Source organism: Schistosoma haematobium, chromosome ZW, assembly GCF_000699445.3.
Source record: "Schistosoma haematobium chromosome ZW, whole genome shotgun sequence".
Classification (NCBI taxonomy): domain Eukaryota; kingdom Metazoa; phylum Platyhelminthes; class Trematoda; order Strigeidida; family Schistosomatidae; genus Schistosoma; species Schistosoma haematobium.
The window spans coordinates 32,939,892-32,967,479 of NC_067195.1; the positions used below are offsets into that span (position 1 = coordinate 32,939,892).

The following is a 27,588-nucleotide window of genomic DNA, read 5'->3' on the forward strand; positions in this document are numbered from 1 at the left end:
ATCGAACATAAAACAATGGACTTCCCATCTAATGTCCTACGCACTTAAGACATACGATATGATCCCGAGTCTCAATTAGGTGATCGACTAGGGTTTAAACAACAGTAAAAATCACCATTTTATGTTCATTTATAGTTTCAGAACTACATATATATCTCATTTTAAATCACAATATGAGAATTTTCCAAATTTGTAGTTTCATTTGCAATGAATTAGTGTAAAGTATTTGGAAATAACTGTACGACAATTGTAGACTTAATTTTTATGAACGTAAATGTTGACAGTGTGGCGGCCCATTAATCTGACTCCAATTTAGAATGTACGAATGATTGTTATCGCTGATTCTCGTATATAATCGTCGACTTAAATCGCGTTATCCAATAACGGAATTAAATAAGTCGAATAACGAGAATTGACTTGAGAATACATATATTTCGTACATGAAGTGAATGAAGCACAGCAAAGCAAAATGACACGTATGGAAGATGGCTGGGAAGCCAACTCCATTTTAATCAAGCGTTACTCAGTATTTATAGTCAGACAAAAATAAACTACAAACATGTGATGAGTCATGGGACATGAAGTGTACACACATATACGCTCATATATAAAAACAGTCAAGACTGATAAGTGAATAATTGACAAGGTCAAAATATGACTCAAGTAGAATGAATAGAATGGAATGTTCGAAAACTAGAATAAGATATATTATGGGCTAAAATTAATGACTAACACTACATAGCCCCCTCGTAGAAAATAGCACATTTAAAAAATGTCTGTTTTCGAAAATAACACTGAAGTGATATGAAGCTAACGTTAACAATAAGTAGCCAAAAAAATTGTACAACACTCGATAAAGTACAGTGTCACATGAGGGGTGAGTGTATTATATGAAAATGTCATACTTATGCAAAAGAATACATGAATATAGAAAAGGCGCGGACAAAAATGGAAACGTTAGCATGAGAATATGAGCAAATTAATAAGCGTAAAAAAATTTAACATGTACTAATGCTATGACTGTCTGAACGATAAAATAACACGTTTGTATGAGTGATTCAAATTGTAGTGAAAATAGTAGTAAATTGTTGGTGGGTATGACAGGGAAATAAATCGTCGAAATGAGTACAGTAGAGTATGACAGAAATTGGTCTGTGATGCTAACGAAGTAGTGAAATACGTTAAATATATGTTCTGTTGAGCCGCAGCAGAATAAATAGCATCGACTAGCTATGAGAGAGTTCGAATTTAAATGCGTAGTTCCCGTTCGTAGGATGATAATAGGCAAGTCGTGAAATGATATCTGCATCGACGGGTGATATTCGTTGCTGCACTGCAATTGATAATAATCATAAAATTTGAAGTCAGTGGATGTTGTCGTCTGCGTTATGACAAATGCACCGAGTTATCGTTGAATATGTATTAGTAGAATGACCAGAGGAACAGAATAGTGACTGAGTAGACGAGGTACATAGAGTCGTATTCCTTTTTGATCATGAAGCCTAGAGTGGTTTGAGGGAGATGCGCTCGATCTCGTTTGTTACAAAACCGTACCAAGGCATGACAAAATTACCAATACATATGGTTAGCGATGGCGACGTATGAGACTGACTTGGATGTAACGAACAAGAGTGTATCTTTGAGAGACTAGCTCTAAACTCTATGTTCTGATATACAGTGCAATGGGAATAGAATAGTAGTTGCAGTACTCGGATAGCGTTTTTGAGTGATAAGTGATGCAGCATGTAGTTATGCACGTGGAAGAATAGATAAAATGAACGTAATGGTTACTAGTCAGCTAGTTAGATGCATCCACAGACATAATAGGAGGCGATTTCGAAATGAAAAATGTATGCTGTGATAACATAAATTGTTGACCTCGACTAAGTGAATGAATGCAATATTAGATCAAAATGACATGAAAAATTGGAACGAACTCACTTAAAGCAGGAAAATTTCACGTTTTTGAATAGTAAAAATATCCCAATGCGTCCTCACAAAGTGGAGTGTAATTTTCATAAAATGATAATTTGTTCAGTGAGTGATATGATTGCGAAAATGTCAATTTAGTGACAGCACGAACAAGATTAATGATTCCACATTCGGTCATGATATTGACAATAATGTAATAATAAGCATATAATGATAATTTGAATCGTAATTAAACAACCCAACGAATGGATCAATGAGAATGGTTGACATGAGTACAAAGTATCGATAAGATAATACGACTTGAGCATGTCCATATCACGTTGCACAGACTGTGCTGATTGCGTCGGATTGGAGATTGCGCTGGCTTCGCTGAATTTGTTCGTCGAACGTATAGAGTGCAGAAGTTCCTTCATCGACGTAGCCTGCTGCGTTGCGTTCGTCGTCGGCGGGCTCACCAATGTGGCGGCCCATTAATCTGACTCCAATTTAGAAAGTACGAATGATTGTTATCGCTGATTCTCGTATATAATCGTCGACTTAAATCGCGTTATCCAATAACGGAATTAAATAAGTCGAATAACGAGAATTGACTTGAGAATACATATATTTCGTACATGAAGTGAATGAAGCACAGCAAAGCAAAATGACACGTATGGAAGATGGCTGGGAAGCCAACTCCATTTTAATCAAGCGTTACTCAGTATTTATAGTCAGACAAAAATAAACTACAAACATGTGATGAGTCATGGGACATGAAGTGTACACACATATACGCTCATATATAAAAACAGTCAAGACTGATAAGTGAATAATTGACAAGGTCAAAATATGACTCAAGTAGAATGAATAGAATGGAATGTTCGAAAACTAGAATAAGATATATTATGGGCTAAAATTAATGACTAACACTACAACAGTATATCCACCAGTAAATACCTTTGTTTTTCAAATCCAGGTTTGAATGTCCGACAGTTGAATTGCTTGAGTCACTAATACTTCTGTGTATGACACAACTATGTAAATCAACGAGAAATTAAGTTCGCACAGTTGAACTAGTGATGTGTTGAGTTCTATGCTGCATTTGTTTACAAAGTAATTTTTGCTAAATTATTACACAATAAACCGAAAAGACCATTTCTATCTGTCTCTGTAGACTTGATTTAATTTTCCTCATTTTTTAGATGAATACTTAAGTCCGAATATGCAGCCACCAGAAGAATACTTATCTCCAATATCCAGTGGATTTAGCGTAACCAATCCAGAGTATTTAATGGAAACATACGGTCATCCACATCAATACCCAGATCCAAATACATTAAAACAAAGCACAAATCCTGCTAGCGATTCAAATTCCCCGCTGAAATTGCAGGATAAAACAAACCAAAAGTAAACTCTATCCTGCTGCTTGTTTTTATCGTATCTGTTGTTACTGTGGTTTTTCGAAGCAGTTACTTTTTGCCTAATTAAATACATTTTAAAAACAAATTCTGCTAATAATATCGAATTTACTGTTAACGCCTCTATTTGTCAACTTTCGTTTTTATTTACTGCCCGTTTTGTTTATATATGAAATTTCCTTGGTTTCTTTTACATATTAGTGAGTCATCCTCGCTGGAATTATAGATACAATCGTTCCACTTTCTCCCCACCAGAATAGCGGAAAACAACAGACTATTCATTTTAAAGTGATATAGCAGTGACACTGAATGTCTGTTACTTCCTTCTATTTTCATTTTATTATTTGTCATACCTATAAAAACCAAATAAAGAATGATCAATGTGTAAACACTCCGGAAGTCAATGCACAAACATGTTCACTATGGAATTCGTATGGTTCATTCGTCGTGATGATAGGTATTGACATTTTTCAACGATTAAAGATAAAGTCAAGGATGAATGAAGAACAATAATACTGTAAGAAAAAGAGATGCATCTCAACATTCATGTCCCCTCCTTCTCCTTCCGTATTTTTAATTCCAGTTTATTGATTATATACAAACAGATACATACTGCTTCTTACTAGCATTTATATCAAAGTATTACTTCATACCATTGCTTCCTGTGTATTTCGGGTAATTCTCTTCTCAAAAAGCATTCAATTTATCTTGAATTATAATTGCTTGCTTATCTATGGACTCACTAAAATTGTTTGTTGGATTGTCTTCTATGCATCATTCGTTGTTCCCAAGATAGGCAGAAACCAGAACAATGAGGATATATATCGATATACCGCTTGTTCGTTATAAGCACTGTTTGCAAACACTGCCTTATAAACCAAACATGTTTTAGATGCATTTATTGTCAGATTCGACGACCTTTTAATGTAAATAGACATCATTCTTTTCGTTGTCATTTGCATGCTGGTTCTTTTTTAAACAAATAATATGAATACTATCTATTTTATATTCAATCCGCTATAAAAACAAATACTGAGGCGATTATGTTTTTGAAAACTACTACCTACTAAAATAATCCCAAGTAGCAAAATGAAGTTTGTTAAAATATTATACCCCAGGTAGGAATTTTCGATCAAAAATGACAATATATCTTACCCTTTGTCTGAATTGTCACATAAAAGTAGTATCTGTACTGAGTGAGAATCAGTTATCATATGAAAAAATTCACAATTGAAAGGGAAGCATGACTGTGAATGGACTCCCAGTGGTTTCCAATTAAAATTTGCCTACATAACAAACAATTAATTTAAGCTCATAAATGTCCGTTATACCATAAAATGTCTTAGTTATTCTCTTAATTACAAAACGCTTGGAAACTAAATAGTTCCATTATTTTAGACTTATCTATAACTAAGAAAACAAATGAGAGAGAACTTAAATGAAATAGTTTATACTGTCTAGTTTGATGCCGCATCAAATAAACAACCTACAATCGTTCTAAGAACATCTAGAAATCAAAATATTTATTTTTATTATAGAAAATAGCTTGATCAACGACCAACTGAAATCCTCTTAGTTTCAGTTCCTAAAATCCTTCAAGCCAATAAATGTAATTAAAGCAGTTAGTAGGGTGGAGAAGATAACGGATATTTATTTGCTTAAAGCATATTTTCGAGGGTATTTTATTTATTAAGCTAGAAAAACTGAAGCCACAAATTTTCCGAAAATAAATTTGTAAGGGTTTTTCTGTAGAAATGCTTTTAGAAAGACCATTTTTTAATTCACCCTTTGTTGTAATTCTCTCTTATTATAACCCAGCTATTCTTGGACACCAGTTCACTCGATAAGTCCCCAAATCAGAACACGGTTGAACAGGAAAGAGAATATATCCCAAATGACAAGGTTACATGGAAGTAAGAACCACAGTAGGAAAAACGTCAGTATATTTATAGTTTTTACATGAGAAGGTTCTAGTGTTCAATTATCGACTAGCGCTGATTGGATAAGAATTAACCAACCAATGTGCGCCAAAGCAATCGTGCATTGAGCATGCTTTAATTTATTTGCATATAATTATAAAACCAGAGAATTTCACGAGGTAAATTTTGTAACGTTTGCTTCCCACAATAACTAGATACTCATCAGTAATAAGTACTAGGTTAATAATCTCCAATAGCTGATAATACTTGTAACATATTCGATTCTAAACTACTTTCTTAAGTAGTCGAATTTCTCTACACTTGTGAGACAGTTATATGACTGTATACCAGTAAAATAAAAGTAAATCACATGAAATTATACTACGTCGTTATTTAGTGATAAATATATCCCAATTCTAACGTATTCGATCTGAATTAAAAAACTTAGTAAAATTATTGCATTGATAAACTGGTAAAATAAATAAACAAGCGCGTTAGTAGCATATCGATAAAGTGAAAGACATGAAAAAGTAAAATGAGTATAATTTATCGAGCTGCAAGCAGTAGGGTTAATGAAACCACTGACTAAATATGGTGTACGAATTTTCTACAAATACAAAATAATCAAAGCAAAACAAAGAGAAACAAGATTAAAATCAAAATGATAAACCAATAGAAAAAGACCATAAATTTTGTTCTAGAAATATACGAGATAAAGAAATAGTTATGATGAGTGCACTGAATATATATATATATATATATCCTTTGTATGCAATGATATGGTAGGAAGAGATGTTGTCAAGTCACTGAAATCAAGCTAGTCCACGTGACATAAATGGTACACATAGGCGGTGATAACAAGAGTCTTGAATAAAACAAACTATTTTTGTAGGATGAACTAGGACTGGAAAAAATCATCCTCCACTCCAACACATATATCTGAAAAGAAGCTGGGATCAAATAATGCTAGATTTGTTTGTGTTTCAACACTGTTCAACCACAATTCTATATCTTCATCAATTGTTTGAGTTTGATTGTGAGTGAAATCTACATTAGCTGACCAATCATGCTGCGTTGTTGTTTCCACGGTGTTCAAATTGCAATACTGTGAATTATCACAGGAAGTGGGTACAGTATTAGTTTGTACAGAATTTTTGATAGATGATGTAGATGAGCATTGTAACATTGGATCCGTCGAACCAGGTAAATCATAACCAGAATAATTTATTACATTAACACAAGCCCGAGTACCGGAATCTGTTGTTGTATCCATGTTTAATATCTCCATAACTTTGAAGGAAACAAATAAAATGAGGTTTAAACTAAAGTACATAGAATTGTGACTCAAAACAAAAACAATGTACCTGATAGTATGGGATAGAGGAAGCAATTTATATAAGACAGTAAACATTCTACAGTATGTATGCCTAGAAATTTCCATGAAACAAGCTTTCAAAAATCACTATGCACTTTGTTCTGTTAATGAAAAACAACTCAGATTCGAGACCATTTACATTTTCTATATTTGACTGAAGGTAATGCTTCTATTCACTCACGTTTACAATCCATTTATCTTGCAAACCAGTTAGCTGAAAAGGGATAGATGTTGATGTATATAATCGGAAATACAATAAAACCCCATTACACAAATGAGCACAAAAATAAGCTTTTGACGTTAAGCACAAATGGTGTACTCATTACGAATTTCAGATGTTTCGATGCGCAATGAACTTCCATACAGGCAGCAAATTTATCATGTAGAACATTACAGTTACCGCAGAAAAAAAAAGGATTAAGTAGTGGAAAGTAGAGTTAACAGATAATATGAAGAATATCATATCACAATAATGAAGACGTGGATGTAATTGATGAAATACTTAGCTGCTTTCTTTCGGAACAGTGAATTATTAGTATTATTATATCATACACATTCTACAAACTAACATAATCAGTTTTAGAGTTTTATTACCAGTCGTTTAACAAAATAGTTTAGTAGTACCTTCAAGATAAGATGCAAAAGCAACAAACAGACTATCGTGAAATCTTAGTAAAAAGCCAAGAATTTACAGTGGTTTTAATAGCTCACACAGTGACTGATCTTGCGAAACTCATCTGAGTGAACTACGACCAAAATGTGGGAAAAAAGTAGATTAAAAGTAAACTGAAAACGTCTACCCAACGCCCGGAAGTCAGTCAGCAACAACGTAGAACTTCGTAAGTACGAACATCAGTTCAAGTTGCCACACCACATTAGCACAGAGATATAATTGTCGATTCAAATCCCATAGTGGTACAGTTAGTAAAAGTATAAGCAGTAGTCGGAAACATTAGGGTTTGAAGATGTTATTCAAGGAGTATAATTCAGTGAGATAAATTTGGAAAGAAAATAAGGGACATGAAGGATTCAGAAGAATAGAATTTGGGAGAACACAAAGAGTGGATGCACCTGCGCCATTCCAAATGATTTTGAGCCATGTCATTCAGGGTCTCTAACCATTGGTTGCTTTCATCTCGCGGTCCCCAACCACGTAGTCTACACCTACCAACATGACTCAGTCCACTTGTCAGTGACTTCATGTACTTGTGCCATGTTTTGGTCTGGCCGCCTCTAGCTTTCTTCCAACCTACTCCTAAACCATTGAACATCGCACGTCGAGGCAGTCGGTGGTTGGGCATACGTAACACGTGTCCCAGCCATCTCAAGTGATGAAGTCTCACTACTTCATCAATTGATTTGCCATCCTTACCTAGTACCCGCTTCCTAAAAACTGCGTTACTTACTCGATGGTTCCAGGATATACGAGCAATGTTTCGAAGACACCTATGGTCAAATACTAGTAACCTACGAATATCCTCTACTCTTACCGGCCATGTTTCACAGCGGTAAATTAGGACGGAGCGAACTGCTGCGCAGTAAACACGTCCTTTGGTTGATAGACGGATATCTCGCCTACGCCATAAATGACGCAAGTTGGCAAAAGCTAGTCGAGCCTTCTGTATCCGTGCTGAGATTTCGTCACACCAGACCACAAGGGTTGATGAGACTTCCAAGATAAGTGGAGCAGTCGACACACTCAACCACTTCACTCTCTATCACTAGTTCGGGTGTCGATGCAACCCAATCCTGAAGCAACATTTTGCATTTCGAGGGGGAGAACCGCATCCCGAACATGCTTGCATTGTTGCTTAGAGTGGTCAGAAAACTTTGCATTTTGTCAGCGTCTTCACCAAATAGAACTATGTCATCGGCATCTTCTAAGTCAACAAGTGAACCTCCCGGTACAAGTTCAACTGGAAATTTAGATAGGGGAAGTGTTATCTATAAAAACACGTCAAGGACAATGTTAAATAAGAATGGAGAGAGTGGACAGCCCTGACGAACACCACTTGAGGTAATCAATTCTGATGACAGTTCGCCCTAAGCTCTCACTCGACTAGTTGTGTTCGAGTAGAGAGCCTTTATAATGTTAATGTACTTCTTTGGTACTCCTTTCAGTGACAAACAATGCCATAGAACCTCACGATCAACAGAGTCGAATGCTGCTTTAAGGTCGAGAAATACTATTATTGCTGGACGTCTGAATGTGTGTCTATGTTCTAGGATCTGACGTAGTGTGAATATCTGGTCTATACAGCCACGTCCAGGTCGAAAACCAGTCTGGTTTTCTCTAGTCTGCTCTTCACGAGCTTTAGTTAGGCGTCGAAGTATTATTGAAGCTAATATTTTAGACATTATATGAGTCAAATTGATTCCTCTGTGATTGTCACAAGAGGACATTTGGCCTTTTTTATAGACTGGCATAATCAGTGATTGAGACCAGTCAGATGGGATTACGTCCAGTTCCCAAATTCTACCTGAGACCTCAGTCAATCTCACTGCCAATACTGGACCACCATCCTTAAAAAGCGCAGGGGTAAACCTGTCGGGGCCTGCTGCTCTCCCTCGTTTCAGAGTGGGAAGACTTACATCAACTTGCCATTTAGATTGACTGGAGATCGTGGGAAACCGAAGTGTGGCTGAAGACCAGTTGAACTGATCCCTAAACTGTTCTAACCATCGATCCAATCTCCTGGATTTATGGTGAATAATGTGTTCATCTTTTTCCGAGACATTTTCTCTAAAAGTTGGATTCTTAATAAAGGATTCCTTGACAAGTCTGAACAGTTGTCTGTTGTTGCTTATTGCCGTAGCCGTTTCCATCTCTTTTGTTTTCGCTACCCACCACTGTTGACGATCATTGCGTAGGCTTCTTATCAGGCCGCGCTTAGGCTGACTCCGCTCTTCATCATGTTCAGAGCCAGATGGGATGAGTTTCCGAGCATCTATCAGTACGGCAGATGCTGATGAGATCCAATATTTCTCCCTCACCATGCGGTTTACCATGGTAGCAGATATTAAAAAAATCGGTGCAGGAAATGTAAAGCTATGGGCCATAAAGATGGATTTCGTCAAAAAAAGGAAGCCAAGTAGCTCCAGGAGTACCAGATAGCCCGAACCAACATTATTTCGTGGGAGAGGAGAAAGTCAGAAAATTTAAGGTCAGGGTCTAAACTTCAAGTCTTCAAAAAAAGGGCAGGTGTTATGACGGGATGAAAAGTCAAAATTAAATTGATTTACTCATTATGATTTTTATTCAATATCAATTCCGTTTAATTTATTTTAATGATCACTCAGTGTAGTATTTGTTTCGTTTTCCCCCATGACATTTTACTCTTTATAAAATACGATATTCTTGTATGAAATATTTTCCATGTATGTGATATATTCTGATTATTAATCAAAAAAGGGTGTATAACCAATATATAAATGAGTGTATTTCCGACTAGACGGGATAGGATTACTCGTGCTTTTGGCTACTTGAGGAATATATTTCCCCGTTTCGAACTTGGACTTCTCTCTCTAGTTAGCGGGGCTGGGACGCATCAGAATAGCTAGCATATTGGTCTTTGGTCACAGAGTCTTTATTCTGTTCCCAGGCTAGGTGAATTCGTAATCGCTTCAAACATAGCATTATGTCAAAAGATGTTTTCCTTATGCTTAAAGTTAGTGTTTGCAAGAAACAGGTAGTTATCTGAGCATAGCTGCAACAGACGGTCGCCATTATCTGTTCTTTGAGCCATGACACCATAAAATCCACCCAGGTGTCTTTCCTTTTCGCTTAGTTTACCTACTTGAGCATTAAATTAAGAGCCTAACTTTTTGGAGGAGGTCGGAAAGCTTCCTGTAAAACTCATCTTTTACTCCATTTGAGCTGCAATCAGTGGGAGAGTAGACAGAGACGACGAAGAGGCAACGACGAGTGTCCCTAACTTTCCGAGTCCTTATTGTTCTGTCTAGTCGGACAGCGCACAAAAAACTTTCTGATGGGATCCAGTCTAAGAGAGCTAGTTCTGCCCTAGGACTCAATGCTATACCTACACCAGCGAGCCTGTTGTCCTATTTGGCACAGTGCTCGAACGTTAAAAGCTCCTACATGTAGTTTAGAGCATGATTTCAGGAGACCAGGAATAACGTTCCGCGTACCCGAATCGTTTACATTAGCAGCGTGAGGTGATAAAGGAACGTGAGAAGGATTAGTCGTGGGAATAAGAGTTACTAAGAGGTGTAGGAAGGATTTGATTGTGACCAACTTGCTCTCGTGTGCTGATACGGGTATGAGGGCTGATGTCACTTCCTGGTTACCTACACCGTGGAAGGATATTTTATTGAGGAACCTGAAAAGGAAGTTGGATTAGTGTTGATCTTAACGACCTGGGAGTGTGACCGCAGAGCCCAAGGGACAACTGCTTGAGGCCGGTCACACACGGCCTTTTTGTGGGAAACTTATGACGTATTAGCTCCGTTTTTCAAAATGCCTTACCGCCGGAGACAGAAATCCGTCAGGTACGATGAGGTGTAACAATTTTAGGGTCGACCTTTTCTAACCCATCCTTCCTTGTGGGAAGGCATCGTTGCAAATGCTGGCTGTCTGAGGAAAACACCTTACTCTTGCCATACCCCTCTTCAGTCAGTAGTACGACTTAGGCCGCAGACCTTGAGTTACTGCTTTTAGTCTTAACGTCCTCCAATCGACCTGACTGGCATGGTAAAACCTACAGGACAAATGTTGCAGCCACTAAAGCTCGGTTGGGTCATCACGACAGGCAAGTCCGACCACCACATCAAGGTAGCAGCAACGGTTGGGAACGCCTGGAAGTGGGCGACAAGATTAAGAACCATAAATCCCAAGGATAACAGATAACAATAAAAAACATTATTAAGCCTATCAGCGACGTGGCTCAAAAAGTCAAAACTTAGTGACACAATTGGCGATAAAGAGGATCCAATTGTCTACTGTTTGAAGCATTTTCATAAGGTGGAAATATTGAGTGAACAACGCTGATGTTACGCGTACGGGATATGTTAAGTCTGTCGATGGGGTCATGAATTTTTATCGACTGGAGGTCGTGTTAACTATACCCAGCTATATCCTACTTAGATATGCTATCCTGGTTAAAGTAAGAGCTGAAAATATAATATGAACACTTACGAGGAGATTGGTTGTCTGAAATTTTCGCTTCATTCAGCAAACGATGTAAAGTTTGGCATGCAGTACTTAAATGAGTTCCAAGTGAAACAGTACTTTGTAACATAGGAGGAGGTGGTGTTTCAAGCATTCTGCTTGGAGTAAAGTAAGTACTGTGATCGGAGTGAGGATAATGAGTAGCAATTTCAGCATTTAAATTTTCCATAACATCGGTCTGCATAGCAGCGTTTTCACGTAGTGGTAGCAACCTTGCTTGAATTTCTTGATCCACACCATTATTTGAGCACCCAGTAAGAGAGATGTAGTCGCTCGACTGAACCGAGTTTTTGGTTGGCTTTAGTGATGAACAAGGGTGGTGTTCGTTGAGGGGACCCAATGTGACCTGTTTGGTCTCGTAAGACAACTTTCGTTCTTGTCTAACTTCGTAGTTATCTGAACATTACAAAAGCATAACAGTGAACGAGATCTTTAAAGACTATCAAAGCGATAAAATAAGGAAATATTATCTAATCAAACGGCACATTACTACCTCAACAGGGAAAAAAGTTAAACACTTCCAGTCTAAACATAAATACACCGGGGATACTCACTTTTAATGAACAGGTCTTTATAACAACTGCAACCGAGAAGTATGGATAATAAAAAAACACAAAATAGTTTACATTACACATCAAATAAATGGGGTGAGAACGCGAAAATGAACATTTATGAGATTATAACACTGAGATACCATCAATTTTTTAATAAGATATAATTTTAACTTTTATAAAGAACCGTTTGTCATGAATCGGGTATTATTGGATTTGATCAGAACTTACCATATACTGTACTTGCGTGAGGAAGATTGGCTTCTACTGCAGCATTACAGAAGAGACCACCAATGAATGAACTGATGTCATCCTCATCGGTGCATGTGTTCACAGACACAAGTTCGTGTGTCTGGAGTGTATGAGAGCATGGTTGTGATACAGTGATCGGTGTATATAACTGTTCAGTTTGTGTTGAGGCCTCCAAAGAAGAATTGTTTACAGGGACTGCGTAAAGATTGCAGAAATTTCCTAAATCGGGTTTTAAAACCACTGACGTATCGCTCGAATTTATTGCAGATTCAGAGAGATTAACCTTAAAGTGCAGGAAGATATAAGAAAATTTAATTTAATAAAGTGGATTAACAATAATAACTGAAACATTTGAACTTTATATCAGTACTTAAAGCTCAAATAACGTTACTCCTAATAAAGCTTCTCTAAACATTATGATAATTCTAAATCGCTACATGAAAAAAATTGTGGTTTTACTAGAATAGGATACTACCATAGATGACTGGAAAAGTATTAAAAGACAGTAAGTTTAACACAACAGCAGTAACTGGGCTCCAACAAGCACCTGAGTAAAGAATAGATCTTTGTAGACAGCCTGGCCTTGATTCAAGAAAGATAAGATAGAGACAGCAATCAACAACACTCAAACAAAAGCAGGGGGATTCAAGGCACATGCTGAATATACAGAAGCAAACGAACGATTGGAAAAGGTTGCTAGAGCTGACAAACGGAAATATGCAGAAAACCTAGCAACCATAGCAGAAAAAACTGCAAGAGAAGAAAGTACGGAATGACTGCATGGTGCAGCAAAAAAGCTTACAGGGAGACATGGTACGCCAGAGTGGCAAGTTAAGAATAAAGCAGAAAACTCAATGACTGAGGAGTGGGGACACAAGCGAACAGAGCACGTAGAGAAACTTCAACAGATCAGCACCACTGAATCCACTGGACATCGAAGCAACACACACAGATCACTTTATTGATGATGCCCCACCAACAACAGAAATTAGTACATCTATCAGACAAACTAAGTGTGGGAAAGTGGCATGAGCAAACAGGATATCAACTGATGCACCAAAGTCAGATATAGAAATAACTACGAAGATGCTCAACATTCTCTTCAGAAAGATTTGGGAGGGAGAACAAGTACTGATGGACTGGGAGGAAGGATGCCTTATCAAGATACCGAAGAAAGATTTTAGTGAGAGAACTATAGAGGTGTTATACTACTGTCAGTACCAGGCACAGTCTCCAACAGTGTCGTTGAACCGAGTGAGAGACCTAGCAGACGCCCAACTTCGAGACAAATAAACTGGCTTTCGTAATAATGGAACATGTACCGACCAAGTCTCGACACTACGGAACATTACTGAACAAGCAATTGAATGGAACTCATTTATAAATCTATACGTCTACTTCCTTGACTATGAGAAATATTTTATACAAGTGAGAATTAGTTAAGAATTCCCTACAATGCGAAACGTGTACATCCCTAGAATTTTGATTGTTTGACAGCAAAAGGGTGCAATAAAAAGCATCAAGTAATTTATATCTTACCTGGACATTTGGATTCGGAAAGATTTGTGTTGAAAGTGTACGAAGAGCCGAAAGAGCACTTGTATATAAAAAGTTCATATTCAAACACCCCAAAACATTGCTGTTCAGATTTTCTACATTCACATCACTTACGTTAGGTACAGTAACTGGTAAAATAAGAAGTGGGAGAACTAATGGGCCACATGATCCACTAGGAGGGATAGGATTACGTGCAACATACGAGCTTGGAATTGATGTATTCTTCGAAGGCGATCTGTTTGGAGTATTTTCGACTTTAGGAATAGAATTAAGAGATAAAGTGTTACTGTGCCCACTTCTTCGGTAATGCTGAAGTAAGTGCTTTTTACTTGAATAAGACCTGAAACAAAGTGAACAAGAATACGTTGCTCCACATAGTTTTTGATGATAGGCATGATATGAGGGAGTAGGGAAGAAATGTTTACATTTGTTACACTGGTAACTTTTCTGCATATGAACATGCTGGTAATGCTATAATATAAGAACATATTAATCAATAATCTCAGCATACCTGTTTTAATCTCCAGTAAGTGCTGAATCCACCGCCTAAACCAATATTGTGTTTACATGTAGCCACAGGGCAATGATAGATATAACTAACATTATACCTTTGCTTGGAATAAAATGCTACGTCTTTTGCATTCTGAAATAATAATACACATTAGAAGATGCAGACTAATATTCTACCTTCATGATCTTATGAGTTTTAATCTGATGAGCCCGTAAGTTAGCTTTTGTTTTCACTTTGATTCCGCATAACTCGCAAACATAAGTTGGTAATGGTAATTCTGTTAGTTCTGATTCTGAAATAACTACATGCAAAACGCTCGATTCTCTAATAGGAAAATCGTTGACTTTTTGGTCGTTGTCCTTAGATTCCGAAGGGAAAGAACGATAAACCTCACATGTCCCCATAATCTAACAGAATAATGGAACAGCAATGACCACAAGTTAGGAGTCATAGATTGACTTACCATAGTTTATCTCAAGTGATCACTTAATTTTTTTAAGTACCGTGAACAAAATTACGAGCTTTCTCAAGCCAGAGAATATAAGTAGACAAAATCTTACAAATGTCAGTCAACAGTTATTCACAAAATGCTCTTATACCTTCTCAATCAAATTCTTGCTGTTTTTGACTTGGAGCCCCTTAAAATTTTTCAATACTAATAGAATAAAGGCCTATGCAACACAATCAGATAATAGGCGATCAAATGTTGGGCAGGAGTGGGTAAACTATTTATTCACCTTCCTGTATGCAAAGATTCTTACGAATGTACATCCATCTCCTCAAAGCAGAAAATAAAGGAATACTGAAGATCAAACTCGGGATGATATAATGAAATAAATATCAACTAATTAAGTTGGCTTGCCGTGCTTTGAGTGGTAGCTATGCGAGAGCTACGGGCAAACCATACACCAGGGGCTGATGGGAAGAGTTGCCATCTTATTTTGCTGTATTTCGTATTATCACGAAAGCCGTAAGAGTGTTTACAGACAACTACTCAACAAGACGCTCACGACCCAGTGGTAAGAGACCATCAGTAATAATCTGCTTTAGCAGGGAAAAGTTAGCTCCTAGTTGAGGGGGGAAATTAGGGAAAAACTCTGGAGGTGGATAAGATTAAGGACACTATAAAACTACATCACAAAACAAGACTCGACATGGAATCCTCAAGACAGGAGAAAACGATGAAGACCAAAAACATGTGAAACTGAGAACCAAAGACAAATATCAAGACCATGAATAGCACTTGGCAACAACTCTGAAAGAAAGTTCAGGATATAGTTAGTTAGGGATCTCTGGTTGATGGCCTAAGCCATACGAAGATTAAATAGTCGAGGCGACCTCTAGTTAACTCGTGAGTGAAGCTGACCTCCAGTTCTGCTGGATTCAGATAGGTCTTCCATAGCATTATACGTAATAACTCCAAACTTAATGTATCTTCAGTAGGCTAACTCAAGACCGAATTAAAACTTAACTACACATAGTACGACGAAAAGGGAGGTGTCGCACTATCTTCCTACGACGGACGAAAAAGGAGACTTCGTAGTCAATTTATTAAACCCTTCCTGTCTTAAGGAATGTCCACTTTATTTCTCTCGTGTTAGCCCTTATCATCTCTTTTGAGTTCCCTTGAGCAATTCACGGAACTTACAATCCTGAGGCCTTAAGATCGACTCGAATGACAAGAAAACAAGGAACAAACCTAGTAGAATCGGACAATCAAAAGCCTTCTTCATTCATATTAAACCGGAAATTTATAAATGTAAGCAATGCTTCACAATAATTCTCCACAAAATGTACACAGACTCGAGACAATCATCAAAAATAACGCGGCATAATTATAATTCCAGTCTATTTCTCCTAGTATACCATTAACTAAGTAGAATATAATTCGGTACAGAAGTAACGTACTGCGAGCGACCAGGATGGTTTTGAACTGACCGCCTGTAAACAAACAGCATCCAATTCCAGTGATATTCTTGGCAGGGTAGTATGTACACTATTTGTTTGATCTAATTGAGAATGTTTTTAAACCTTTGATCTATGCGCCTCTAGATGACTTGAAGTATTTTTGCCTAAGCTCTTGAAAAACTGTTCCCTACTTTGCATGATGGTTCAAATGGTTCAAATGGTGAGCTATATTGAACGAAAAACATGTTCATTTTCTGAGTGAATATCGAACAACAAATGATAGGCTAGAATATTACGGCAGCTAGTTATGTAGCGGCAAGTAAATCCCAAAAATCAATAGCTCTGTGAGTCTCCAGCATTTGATTTTGACCGGATAAGTTTTACTAGACTCACCTAGCTGAAGGCGTTCGACCATTCAACAGCACCAGAAAATGAGTAGGTGAACCATGTTACGCATCCTTTTGAACTATTGGCCAGTTAGACCAAATGTTCCTTGACATGTTTACTAATTCCAAATATATCTTGAGACTCCTTCATTACTGACCTCTGACTTGAGCGGGTTGGCACCTAGAATAATAAGGATGTCAATGGTAACGGAGTAGTCGAACTCCGAATACTTGCGGCATAAAGATGGATTTCGTCAAAAAAAGAAGCCAAGTAGCTCCAGGAGTACCAGATAGCCCGAACCAACATTATTTCGTGGGAGAGGAGAAAGTCAGAAAATTTAAGGTCAGGGTCTAAACTTCAAGTCTTCAAAAAAAGGGCAGGTGTTATGACGGGATGAAAAGTCAAAATTAAATTGATTTACTCATTATGATTTTTATTCAATATCAATTCCGTTTAATTTATTTTAATGATCACTCAGTGTAGTATTTGTTTCGTTTTCCCCCATGACATTTTACTCTTTATAAAATACGATATTCTTGTATGAAATATTTTCCATGTATGTGATATATTCTGATTATTAATCAAAAAAGGGTGTATAACCAATATATAAATGAGTGTATTTCCGACTAGACGGGATAGGATTACTCGTGCTTTTGGCTACTTGAGGAATATATTTCCCCGTTTCGAACTTGGACTTCTCTCTCTAGTTAGCGGGGCTGGGACGCATCAGAATAGCTAGCATATTGGTCTTTGGTCACAGAGTCTTTATTCTGTTCCCAGGCTAGGTGAATTCGTAATCGCTTCAAACATAGCATTATGTCAAAAGATGTTTTTCCTTATGCTTAAAGTTAGTGTTTGCAAGAAACAGGTAGTTATCTGAGCATAGCTGCAACAGACGGTCGCCATTATCTGTTCTTTGAGCCATGACACCATAAAATCCACCCAGGTGTCTTTCCTTTTCGCTTAGTTTACCTACTTGAGCATTAAATTAAGAGCCTAACTTTTTGGAGGAGGTCGGAAAGCTTCCTGTAAAACTCATCTTTTACTCCATTTGAGCTGCAATCAGTGGGAGAGTAGACAGAGACGACGAAGAGGCAACGACGAGTGTCCCTAACTTTCCGAGTCCTTATTGTTCTGTCTAGTCGGACAGCGCACAAAAAACTTTCTGATGGGATCCAGTCTAAGAGAGCTAGTTCTGCCCTAGGACTCAATGCTATACCTACACCAGCGAGCCTGTTGTCCTATTTGGCACAGTGCTCGAACGTTAAAAGCTCCTACATGTAGTTTAGAGCATGATTTCAGGAGACCAGGAATAACGTTCCGCGTACCCGAATCGTTTACATTAGCAGCGTGAGGTGATAAAGGAACGTGAGAAGGATTAGTCGTGGGAATAAGAGTTACTAAGAGGTGTAGGAAGGATTTGATTGTGACCAACTTGCTCTCGTGTGCTGATACGGGTATGAGGGCTGATGTCACTTCCTGGTTACCTACACCGTGGAAGGATATTTTATTGAGGAACCTGAAAAGGAAGTTGGATTAGTGTTGATCTTAACGACCTGGGAGTGTGACCGCAGAGCCCAAGGGACAACTGCTTGAGGCCGCTCACGCCCGGTCATAGACAACTGGACAGATATACATTCGCATAACTCTTTTTTTCCGTGTTTTTTTCTATTATTTTTGTGATTGTTTCTTGAGTCGTAATTTCAAACAGTGTTGTCACACACTTCGTTTCCTTCTTTGTTTCAAAAAAATTTCACTTTATTCTCTCTATCAATCATAATCTATTAATGTTAGTTTAACACCATACAGATTCAATGTTCATAGACAAGTTCAGAATAAGAAATATATGACTAGGATATCAAGACTCGTTAAATGCTCGTGACCATCATCTTTGTTACAAATATATCATATATCTAGTAAGATTAGCTTGGTTTTCAACGGACCTTAAGAAGCACGGTAGCCTCTATGTCACACTTGGCTTGGTAAAGTTAGGTCATCTCCAATGACGTTACTTGGATGTAAGACTACGACCGTATGTCACTTACATTATTTTAGACGACCACACCAGGAATCCACGTAGGAATATAACAGGTCTTTACCTCATTCGATCAGCCTAGTCTATCTGTTCGTTTATAATTTGAAAATTATAGGGTTTGGGTGGCTGCGTCACAGAGGATACTGCATCTTTTTCTCCCATTAGTCGAGTCATGTTTGTTTAATTAAAAATATACTGGGTACCATGATATGACGGAGTTGGAACTCAAAACCTAATAAAATAGACGTATTATTCGTGTAGGGTAACGACTGTTTTGAATACATGTTTAAATCCAAAGCATTGCATACATGGGTGTACAATTTTTCTCTGTCTTAACTCTTAACCCACAGATGATTATTGAAGTACGTACAGATTGAATCTGCGAGCTATCTGTAATACCACTACATATAATAATACTACTATTACTATCGCTACTGTCATAACTACTTCTTTGAATAATCTTACTGCTCATCACTGCAAGTTTGATATTTAACATATAGAGCTTCTTCAGAATCACCTACTGACCTGACAAAACTCGGCACTTAATTTTTAAACAGTTGTGCTTTAAATCTTTTCCGTCATCAATTTTGAGATTAATTGAGAGTCAAGAAAAGAAAATACGATGACGAATAATGAATAACCAAAATACACTCCGGTTTTAACATGTTTCAGATAATCCGGACGTGCCAAAAAACAACTGAATGACTTACAATGCTAGAAGACAAATTCAGATAATAATCGGAGCCTGGTATTACAACTGATGTAGGTTAACTATGAAAACCCCACCCCTTACTATTTTCACAAATTCTTGTCACGTTTTAACTTTTACGTTATGAACCTGAAGCTTTTTCATTTCTCGATAATTCGATTATCCGCCCTACATTAGACGCAATCATAGCTCTCCGTCTCATCAACCTCTTTCTATAACTATAACACAGATTCTAAAAATCTAACTTCAACAAATATTAAAACCCGTTCTTAGGCGGTAAGTTCGAATGTCAAGGACGCTTGTGCCCTACCCTAGTCACTAACTTCAACATGAAAGCGTGGAAGCTACGTAAGTTGCACTCATTGTTAATTGTGGGGATGGCGTAATATTCAAAGCAAGTCATCTCCAATGTTTAATTGGATCCGACCAATGATCCCCTTGTTTTGACTCGATAATAATGACCACAATCCATTATAAACTGCCTTGTAATAATTGTATATTGTTCGGTTCAAGATTCTAAATAGTACACTATCGAAGAAGAAGACTCCCAGTGACGAGGTGGAGCATTTTCATCTTTTTGAGCGTTGGCTTTTTAAGTAACATATTTGTGACATAGTAGTTAGGTGAACCAGAAAAAATACTTCTGAATGAGAAAACAAGAAAAAGAAATAAACGTTTTTAGAAAGTAGCCGGAAGTATATCGACTTCTCATGAATGAATGCTTTAGTTTCGTCCTTCTGGGTATTCTAACCTTAAATCTAACACTCTAACTTTCCTATATTGCATGAAATACAACGTAATTTCAGTGGGCCTTGCTTTTTCGGACATATATTCACTGTCGTCTCCCTTGAATTTCCGTATCAGTCCGTTCGATCGTCATGTCTCGTAAATATTGTGATACGTTCTCATCAAGATCTGTTAATATGTGGTCAACCGAATACCCGTTTTTCTCTTATTGCTACCTAAATGACATTCTTAATTAGTATCTGCGCTAACAATGAAATCAACTACCTGTTCCTGAATTATTAGATGGTATTCTTTAGCTTAGCCACCAGTTCGAACCAATGTATACCCTTGTCCATTCGACTAGGGAAAACATCGATTTTAGAAGCACATAAAATATTCAGTTTTATTCATTTATTTTACTTGAAATATAAACATTGATACAAGTAGGTACTTCCTTAAGTAAATTCGGTAAGACTAATTTGTGGACGACCTTTGAGTGACTAAAGCGGCCTTGATAATATCCACCTACTGACTAGGGCTAAATGAGGGTTTCAAACCTATGTGAAGAATAAGGATTGTGATTTACATTTGATGTTTATGGATAAAAAATATATTTAAGGTTTCCTTTACGAACTGATATCAGAGAAAATGCCAGGACGCTATTTAGCCAAGTGGTTAAAGAATTTCGCGCCAAAATCTAAGATCTGTTATCGTAAATCTGATTGGTTCGTCCATAAATTATAGTCTTACCGTAAATTCCACATGTTAGTTGGGATATTTTTAAAATATGTGGGCTAGTTTTAGCGTTTAATTGTATGAACTTTTTATTACTACCCATATCATGTTTGCTTGCTTAAATTTATTTATTTAAACATAGACATTTGTACGAAGAGGCACCAAATAAATATGCGCGACACTTCGTCATCGGATTTGTGTGAGGGTTAGAATACTGCCCGTGTACTCAAACCGAAGCACGTGGTCTTCTTAGGAGGCCACACTGATCTGTCGACCGAAAGGTCTGATCCATAAGGCTGTTGAGCGATCTAAGGAGATACAGTCTCATGGTATTTATTTGAACACACATATTGACACAAGGGGGCACCAGATACATATTCGCCGTACAACAATAGTGAGAATGGGGAGAGATATCGAATAAAACGTGCATGTAAAAAGAAAAAAAGAACAATACCGACCACAGATTAGTGTAAGGTATAATAATAATTTCACAAGTTGAAATCATGAGCCAATTGAAGCTAGACCACCATGGAAAGCCTGGAAGCACTGGACGGCCGCTTCGTCCTAGTATGGGACTCCTCAGCATTGCGCATCCACAAACCCGCCCCCGCGGGATTCGAACTCAGGACCTGCTGGCCTCGCGCGCGAGCACTTAACCATTAGACCACTGAGCCGGCATCCAACGGGTGTTAATGTCTAACTTCAACCAATCCACGAAGTTGCGCCACCGTACACCATTGTCTTCAGTGAGTTCCTATCTCACAACAGACCTGGTTGAACTCCACTGGTAACGACTTCTCACTAGAACTCCAGGAGTGTCTCCTGAAGTCAGTCACTAGTGAGCAGGTGATTATTATTATCAGAATGGGTTTCGTGGAGAATTTTAGAAATTTCACAAGTTGAAATCATGAGCCAACTTCGTGGATTGGTTGAAGTTAGACATTAACACCCGTTGGATGCCGGCTCAGTGGTCTAATGGTTAAGTGCTCGCGCGCGAGGCCAGCAGGTCCTGAGTTCGAATCCCGCGGGGGCGGGTTCGTGGATGCGCACTGCTGAAGAGTCCCATACTAGGACGAAACGGCCGTCCAGTGCTTCCAGGCTTTCCATGGTGGTCTAGCTTCAATTGGCTCATGATTTCAACTTGTGAAATTTCTAAAAATCTCCACAAAACCCATTCTGATAATAATAATAATAATAACAGTAATAATAATGGGGGAAACAGAAAGGTACAACCAGAAAGGATCCTTTCAATTAAAGAAGTTACGGTCACTTTTCATAAGGAAGGTAAAACAAAGTTACAGCAGGATCACTGGCTTCTATTCTGAACCATATCTGACAACGTCTCTAGCCACTGTGTTGCACCATCTCTAGGACCCCAACCAGGGAGTCGTGAAAGACCAACAGAAGCCAGCCCTCTGTAGCTTTCTTTCACATCGGGACACCATATCATACATTGACTACCTTTCCGTTCATTCCAACCAGTCCCAGGGTCGGCAAATAATGCTCGACGAGGAATTCTATGGGACGACATTCGTAGAACATGTTCAAGCCACCGAAGTTGACGTCTCAAGATAGTGACACTAATTCAATTATCGTCTGTCCCTCACCTATTACTTTATATTTTGACCACCCAATTAACGGTCAGTTTCAGTAGCATATTTGTTTGTTCACTTTCTTAATATAGAGGAATGTATCGCTCATTCCCCAGGCGCCGTTACTGCGGCAACTTTGGGCCGTAAATCTGGTCGAGTAATGGCCACTGGAGGAGAAGATCGCCGCTTGAAACTGTGGGCTGTTGGAAAACCTTCTTGTATCTTAAGTTTGACAGGGCATACATCATCCATAGAAGCTTCTGAATTTAGTCAAGAAGAAGATAGAGTGGCAGCTGGGTCTTTATCGGGTTCTGTCCGTATTTGGGATTTGGAGGAAGTTAAAAGTAAGCCACATTCAGATGACTGTTCCTATCTTTGTTTTCTGAAACGAACTTAAACCTAGAAGCGTAGTGAAATGATTCAATTTCGAAGGCATAAGACAGTTTGAAAAGTTAACCCAGCCGAGGGATTGAGCGAAAAGATTCAATTATTTCAATTAGTATCAATATCTCAGTTATCACCTTCCTCGGTGCCCAAAAAATTCATTATTATGATTCAACTCAGTAATCAAGTACGGGTTTGTGTGTTCGATTGATTGTGAGGACTACAACTTTGTCGCTCAAACCGAAGTAGAGGGGGCGTGATTTGGACCTGAGACTCACTGGGTAACCTATGTATACTTTTACTACAGTGCATAGTTGTTCAGGCTATAATCAGTGAGTCAACTACAACGTAGGAATAGGCACATATATGCATCGGTCCAAGTTGCCACACATCATTAGCACAACAAGATGAACACCGAATTCATAGTAGATTCAGGTTCATATGTGTGGCTAAAAGTCTATCATCGTTGTTTTCGACTATCAGATACATTGTTACACTGCTTGTTTATGACTTTTCTTTTTTGACTAGAATATTTGTCTTATCTAAAGTTTGTAGAAGCAGTAACAGACAGAAGTAATCTATTTTACTTCTGAACCGGTAGATTATTTGGCATGCATGAAAAGTTTTATCCATAAGTGTTTTGCATTTTGATGACTAACTTTGATGCTCTATTTATAAGAGAATTTAGCGAATAGGAATATTTTAACGATCACACACTGAATCGTGTACTAGGTTATAAGTATGACCTACTATTTCATAGCTAACAATGAATAAGGTAATTTATATGTTTATCTATTAACAAATAATCATCCCAAGGATCTTGATTGCCATTGTCGCCGTTCAGCACTTTAGGCACTCATTTGTTCTATCATATCACAGGTCCGGATTCCATCTCATTTGGTATGAATTGGGTACCTGGGTGCTTTTATTTTATTCTGTACAATTAGCATTATTCACAACATATTGGGTGAGACAATGCTTGTTTGGTAAGCTTTGGATTTTTTAGGCAAAATAAGTCAGTAAGATAATGTACATTTGAAAAGACTATCCTCTAAAATACACGGATTTATTTTAAAATTATTAATGACAGTAACTTCGTCGAACCATAATAATTTTGAGTTCATCTTACTAGTCTAGACGTTTTGGTTCCAGTTCCTATGGAGCATCCACAAAACCCCAATAAAGACCCATCATTCTATTCTTTTGATATGTTTTCTTTGGTATGTACTTACAATCGAATGGACACAATTAGAGGTAAATTTAGCCTGAAACTTGCTGGCTTTTAACTCCTTTATATGGTGTAAAATAATTAGCTTGACGGTTGGATAGCTTTTCAGTGTAGCTTTTAGTCTAAAATTAACCTATTCATCTTAAAGCTGTTATAGAAATCCAACCATTGTATCAATCAAAATACTCTCCATTCACTTTGTTCTTGTACTCGTACTAAACGATGAACTCTTATAGATAAATATTACTTTTTAATGTTATACATGGCTTAACTTGTTTATCAAGTACAGGTCTATGTATTCAACTTTCAAACAATAGGTTACAGGTCTAAATCCCGCTCCACGTATTTTGATTTTGGCAGCCGAATAGCATCACTGAATCACAAAAATTACGGCTAAAAACAGAATTTATAAGCATGTAGTCGGCAAATAATTTACATTAATTATTAATGTCTTCAGATAATCATCCTGTAGTTTGTTATATGTGTATCCAAGTTACGCAATATCGACTACCACACGAATACCGTGAAATTTATGTTTCAATAATTATGCTTATGTTATGTAGCCAAATGACTGGTTGCTTTTTACACGATTGTTTCAATGAATAATCCAATGTTAGTCTCATTACTATTTATAGTTGTTCGAGCCTTGTCTGGTCACACATCAGCTATCAAAACTTTAGACTTTCATCCATATGGTAATTTTGTAGCTTCAGGTTCTATGGATACCCTTGTAAAGGTGAGATATTTCCCATTACCTAATTGTTTTACTTATAAAATTTTCTAATAAACTTGTATATCTATGGTATAATCCATTTTGTTTACTGTTCGAACTTATTCATTTGTAGAAAGAGTTCAAAACTAGGTATAATAAGCTAAATAAAATGAATGCATTGTGTTGTAAAGTTCAGTAAAGAATATAGTGTGGTTTTAGTGTATGTTTGGCGCAAATAGGCTCCAGTATCCTGAGGGAACAAATGGCATATAAACCAACAATTATTCACCGGCTACCATGGGACTGCATCTCCTCACGATGCTCCACTGCCTTGTTGGTCAGACCTTTAGGTCAAACGCTCGGGGTGTGGCCCCCTAAGAAAACTCCCTGCCTCGGTCTGGGCACCCGGGCAGTATCACAGCCCACACACAAATATGATGAATTGTCGATAATTATGGAAAATACTATTCTTGCTTCGATTAACAGTCAGACGATTCACATTATTATTATTATTATTATTATTATTATTATTATTATTTACTACGTCATTTATTCACTCTCCTTTTATTCCCACTTTATGTATCATTATTTTTCGACTTATACAGCAGCTCTTCTTTGGTGGGAATTCAACTCTGTCTAAACGTTCTCGAGTCACTGTCCGGTTGAAAATTGTATGTTAACACCGAACATGAGTACTGAAGCAGTTTTTCTGAAACCACGTGCACCATTCAAACTGTCTGCCTTTAACATTCGCACACTTATGCAGGTCGGAAAACAGATAGGGCTGGCTATGTCTTTAGAAAGTCTTAATATCGATGTTTGCTGTCTATCCGAGACCCGTATTCAAGACTCTGGTGAAGTACTACAAATTCACTCTCTATCTGTCGCTTCAAAAGGCTTTTTTTACGTGCGTTTATCCGGGGACCCTGTGGCATCTTCGTCTGGTCTTGCTGGCGTAGATGTCGCACTGAGCGCTAGAGCTGAGGCAGCACTAATCGATTGGATTCTATTAACAGTCGGTTATGTGCTGTTTGGTTAGAAAGTTCCATTAAAGTGAGAAGAAACCGGCATGAGAAACAATGTCTTTTCGTCATCTCCGCCTATGCCCCGACAGATTGCAGCCCGGATGCAATCAAGGATGAATTTTACTACAAGTTAACTGTTCTTCTATAGAAAGTACGTTCGACAGATATTGTAGTACTAGCCGTAGACTTGAATGGTCAGGTAGGGCGTCTAGGCACAGAGGAGAATCGTTTAGGTGGCTGATGGGGACTTGTTGGTCGCAGGTAGGATAATGGGAACGGTCTACTGCAACTGTGCACAGACCACAGCCTGTTTCTGGCTAGCACTAACTTTCGGCACAGTCATCGCCGATGTGCCACCTGGCGTCTTTCCTCTTCATCTCGAGCCTGGACTCAGATTGATCACATCGCGATTAGCTACCGCTGGCGTGGTTGTGTACAAGACTGCCGCTCCTTTTGGAGTACTTATCTGGACTCTGATCATGCCCTGGTCTGCGCCAATCTTACCTTACTTTTCAGTGGTCAGCGGAGTGACTGCCACCAAAGGATTGATGTCCGCAAGTTGGTTGCAACTTTTGTTGCAAGTAAGTATCAAACCGAGCTACCTTCTAGGCTAGCTAGCAATCCACCGAAACGTATAGATGAACATTGGCTGCAATTGCATGACGCCATGAAAATGGCGAGTAAAGTCGCTTGCGGCTGCGCGAAACGTCCCGCTTGTAAGCACTAGGTTTCTCCTGGCTCCTTACAATTCAATGAAGCCCGTTGGTCTACTCTGGGTGACCGTGAGTTCGATTACAAACGACGACTGTTACGTAATGAAATTGGGAAAAGCTTGTGTCAGGACCGAGAAGTCTGGTGGTTGGAGCGTTTCAACGAGTTTGAAGCAACAGCCGGAAGCTCTTCCAACTCACCCGAGCCACTGGTAGCAAGAAGTCTGGTGTGAGTGAAACAACCTGTGAGGATGACGGGATGCCAATCACTAACATCCATCGACGTCTAGGACGATGGGCAGAATTCTTCGAGGAGCAGTTCAACTGGCCTGGTCGATAGTTGTCCCTATCTTTCAAAAGGATTCACGTCACCTATGCAGAAACTATCGGGAGATAAGTCTACTTCCGACTGCGTCCAAACTATTGGCTTCCGTCATACTTCGTAGATTGTTCAGAACCCGTGGGAAATTGGTTGCGGGAAGCAGGCTGGTTTTCGTTCTGGTCGAGGATGTATTGATCATATCTTCACCCTCTGCCAAATGTTAGAACACCGTCATACAGGCCAACAATTGTAGTGTTTCTTGACATCAGGGCCGCCTTCGATTCGTTGAACAAGACTGTTCTCTGGGACTGTCTGTTGAAGAGGCGTGTGCCTGAGAAGCTTATTAACATCTGGAAGGCTCTATATACAAATACCTAAAGCAGAATGAGATACAACAACCTTTCTCCATTGTTCCATCCAAGCAGTGGGGTTA

The 27,588-nt window shown here is 38.2% G+C and overlaps 3 protein-coding genes across 5 annotated transcripts in view; 2 read left to right on the forward strand and 1 right to left on the reverse strand.

Moving 5' to 3' along the window:
• ERBB2_1 (Receptor tyrosine-protein kinase erbB-2) overlaps nucleotides 1-18,743 on the forward strand; it is a gene marked incomplete at its 5' end in the record, with an annotated part of 118,466 nt that extends 99,723 nt beyond the window's left edge. The window contains 2 exons of the mRNA XM_012943434.3: nucleotides 3,114-10,230; nucleotides 17,763-18,743. Of these exons, the coding sequence (XP_012798888.2) occupies nucleotides 3,114-3,322 (209 nt within the window). The 3' untranslated portion in view covers nucleotides 3,323-10,230; nucleotides 17,763-18,743. The remainder of the gene's footprint in view (nucleotides 1-3,113; nucleotides 10,231-17,762) is intronic.
• On the reverse strand, nucleotides 5,620-17,030 carry MS3_00003329 (uncharacterized protein). Of its 2 annotated transcripts, XM_051211089.1 has the most exons (8): nucleotides 16,591-17,030; nucleotides 16,382-16,554; nucleotides 14,859-15,089; nucleotides 14,683-14,814; nucleotides 14,154-14,642; nucleotides 12,594-12,897; nucleotides 11,779-12,207; nucleotides 5,620-6,538 (listed from the first exon to the last, which is right to left on the reverse strand). In XM_051211089.1, the coding sequence occupies exons 3-8, from the start codon at nucleotides 15,084-15,086 to the stop codon at nucleotides 6,147-6,149; spliced, it is 1,974 nt and encodes a 657-aa protein (XP_051071123.1). In that variant the 5' UTR covers nucleotides 15,087-15,089; nucleotides 16,382-16,554; nucleotides 16,591-17,030; the 3' UTR covers nucleotides 5,620-6,146. The 2 variants fall into 2 exon arrangements, with proteins under 2 accessions (XP_051071123.1, XP_051071124.1); XM_051211088.1 differs by lacking the exon at nucleotides 5,620-6,538 and having other exon boundaries at nucleotides 10,999-12,207; nucleotides 14,683-15,089; nucleotides 15,146-16,554.
• Nucleotides 18,744-19,995: 1,252 nt separating the features above from the next.
• The window catches only part of KATNB1 (Katanin p80 WD40 repeat-containing subunit B1), a 35,316-nt gene continuing 27,723 nt past the window's right edge, over nucleotides 19,996-27,588 (forward strand). For both annotated transcript variants that reach the window (XM_051211090.1, XM_051211091.1), the window contains exons 1-3: nucleotides 19,996-20,069; nucleotides 22,867-23,118; nucleotides 25,022-25,122. In XM_051211090.1, the coding sequence (XP_051071125.1) occupies nucleotides 22,935-23,118; nucleotides 25,022-25,122 (285 nt within the window). In that variant the 5' untranslated portion in view covers nucleotides 19,996-20,069; nucleotides 22,867-22,934. The remainder of the gene's footprint in view (nucleotides 20,070-22,866; nucleotides 23,119-25,021; nucleotides 25,123-27,588) is intronic.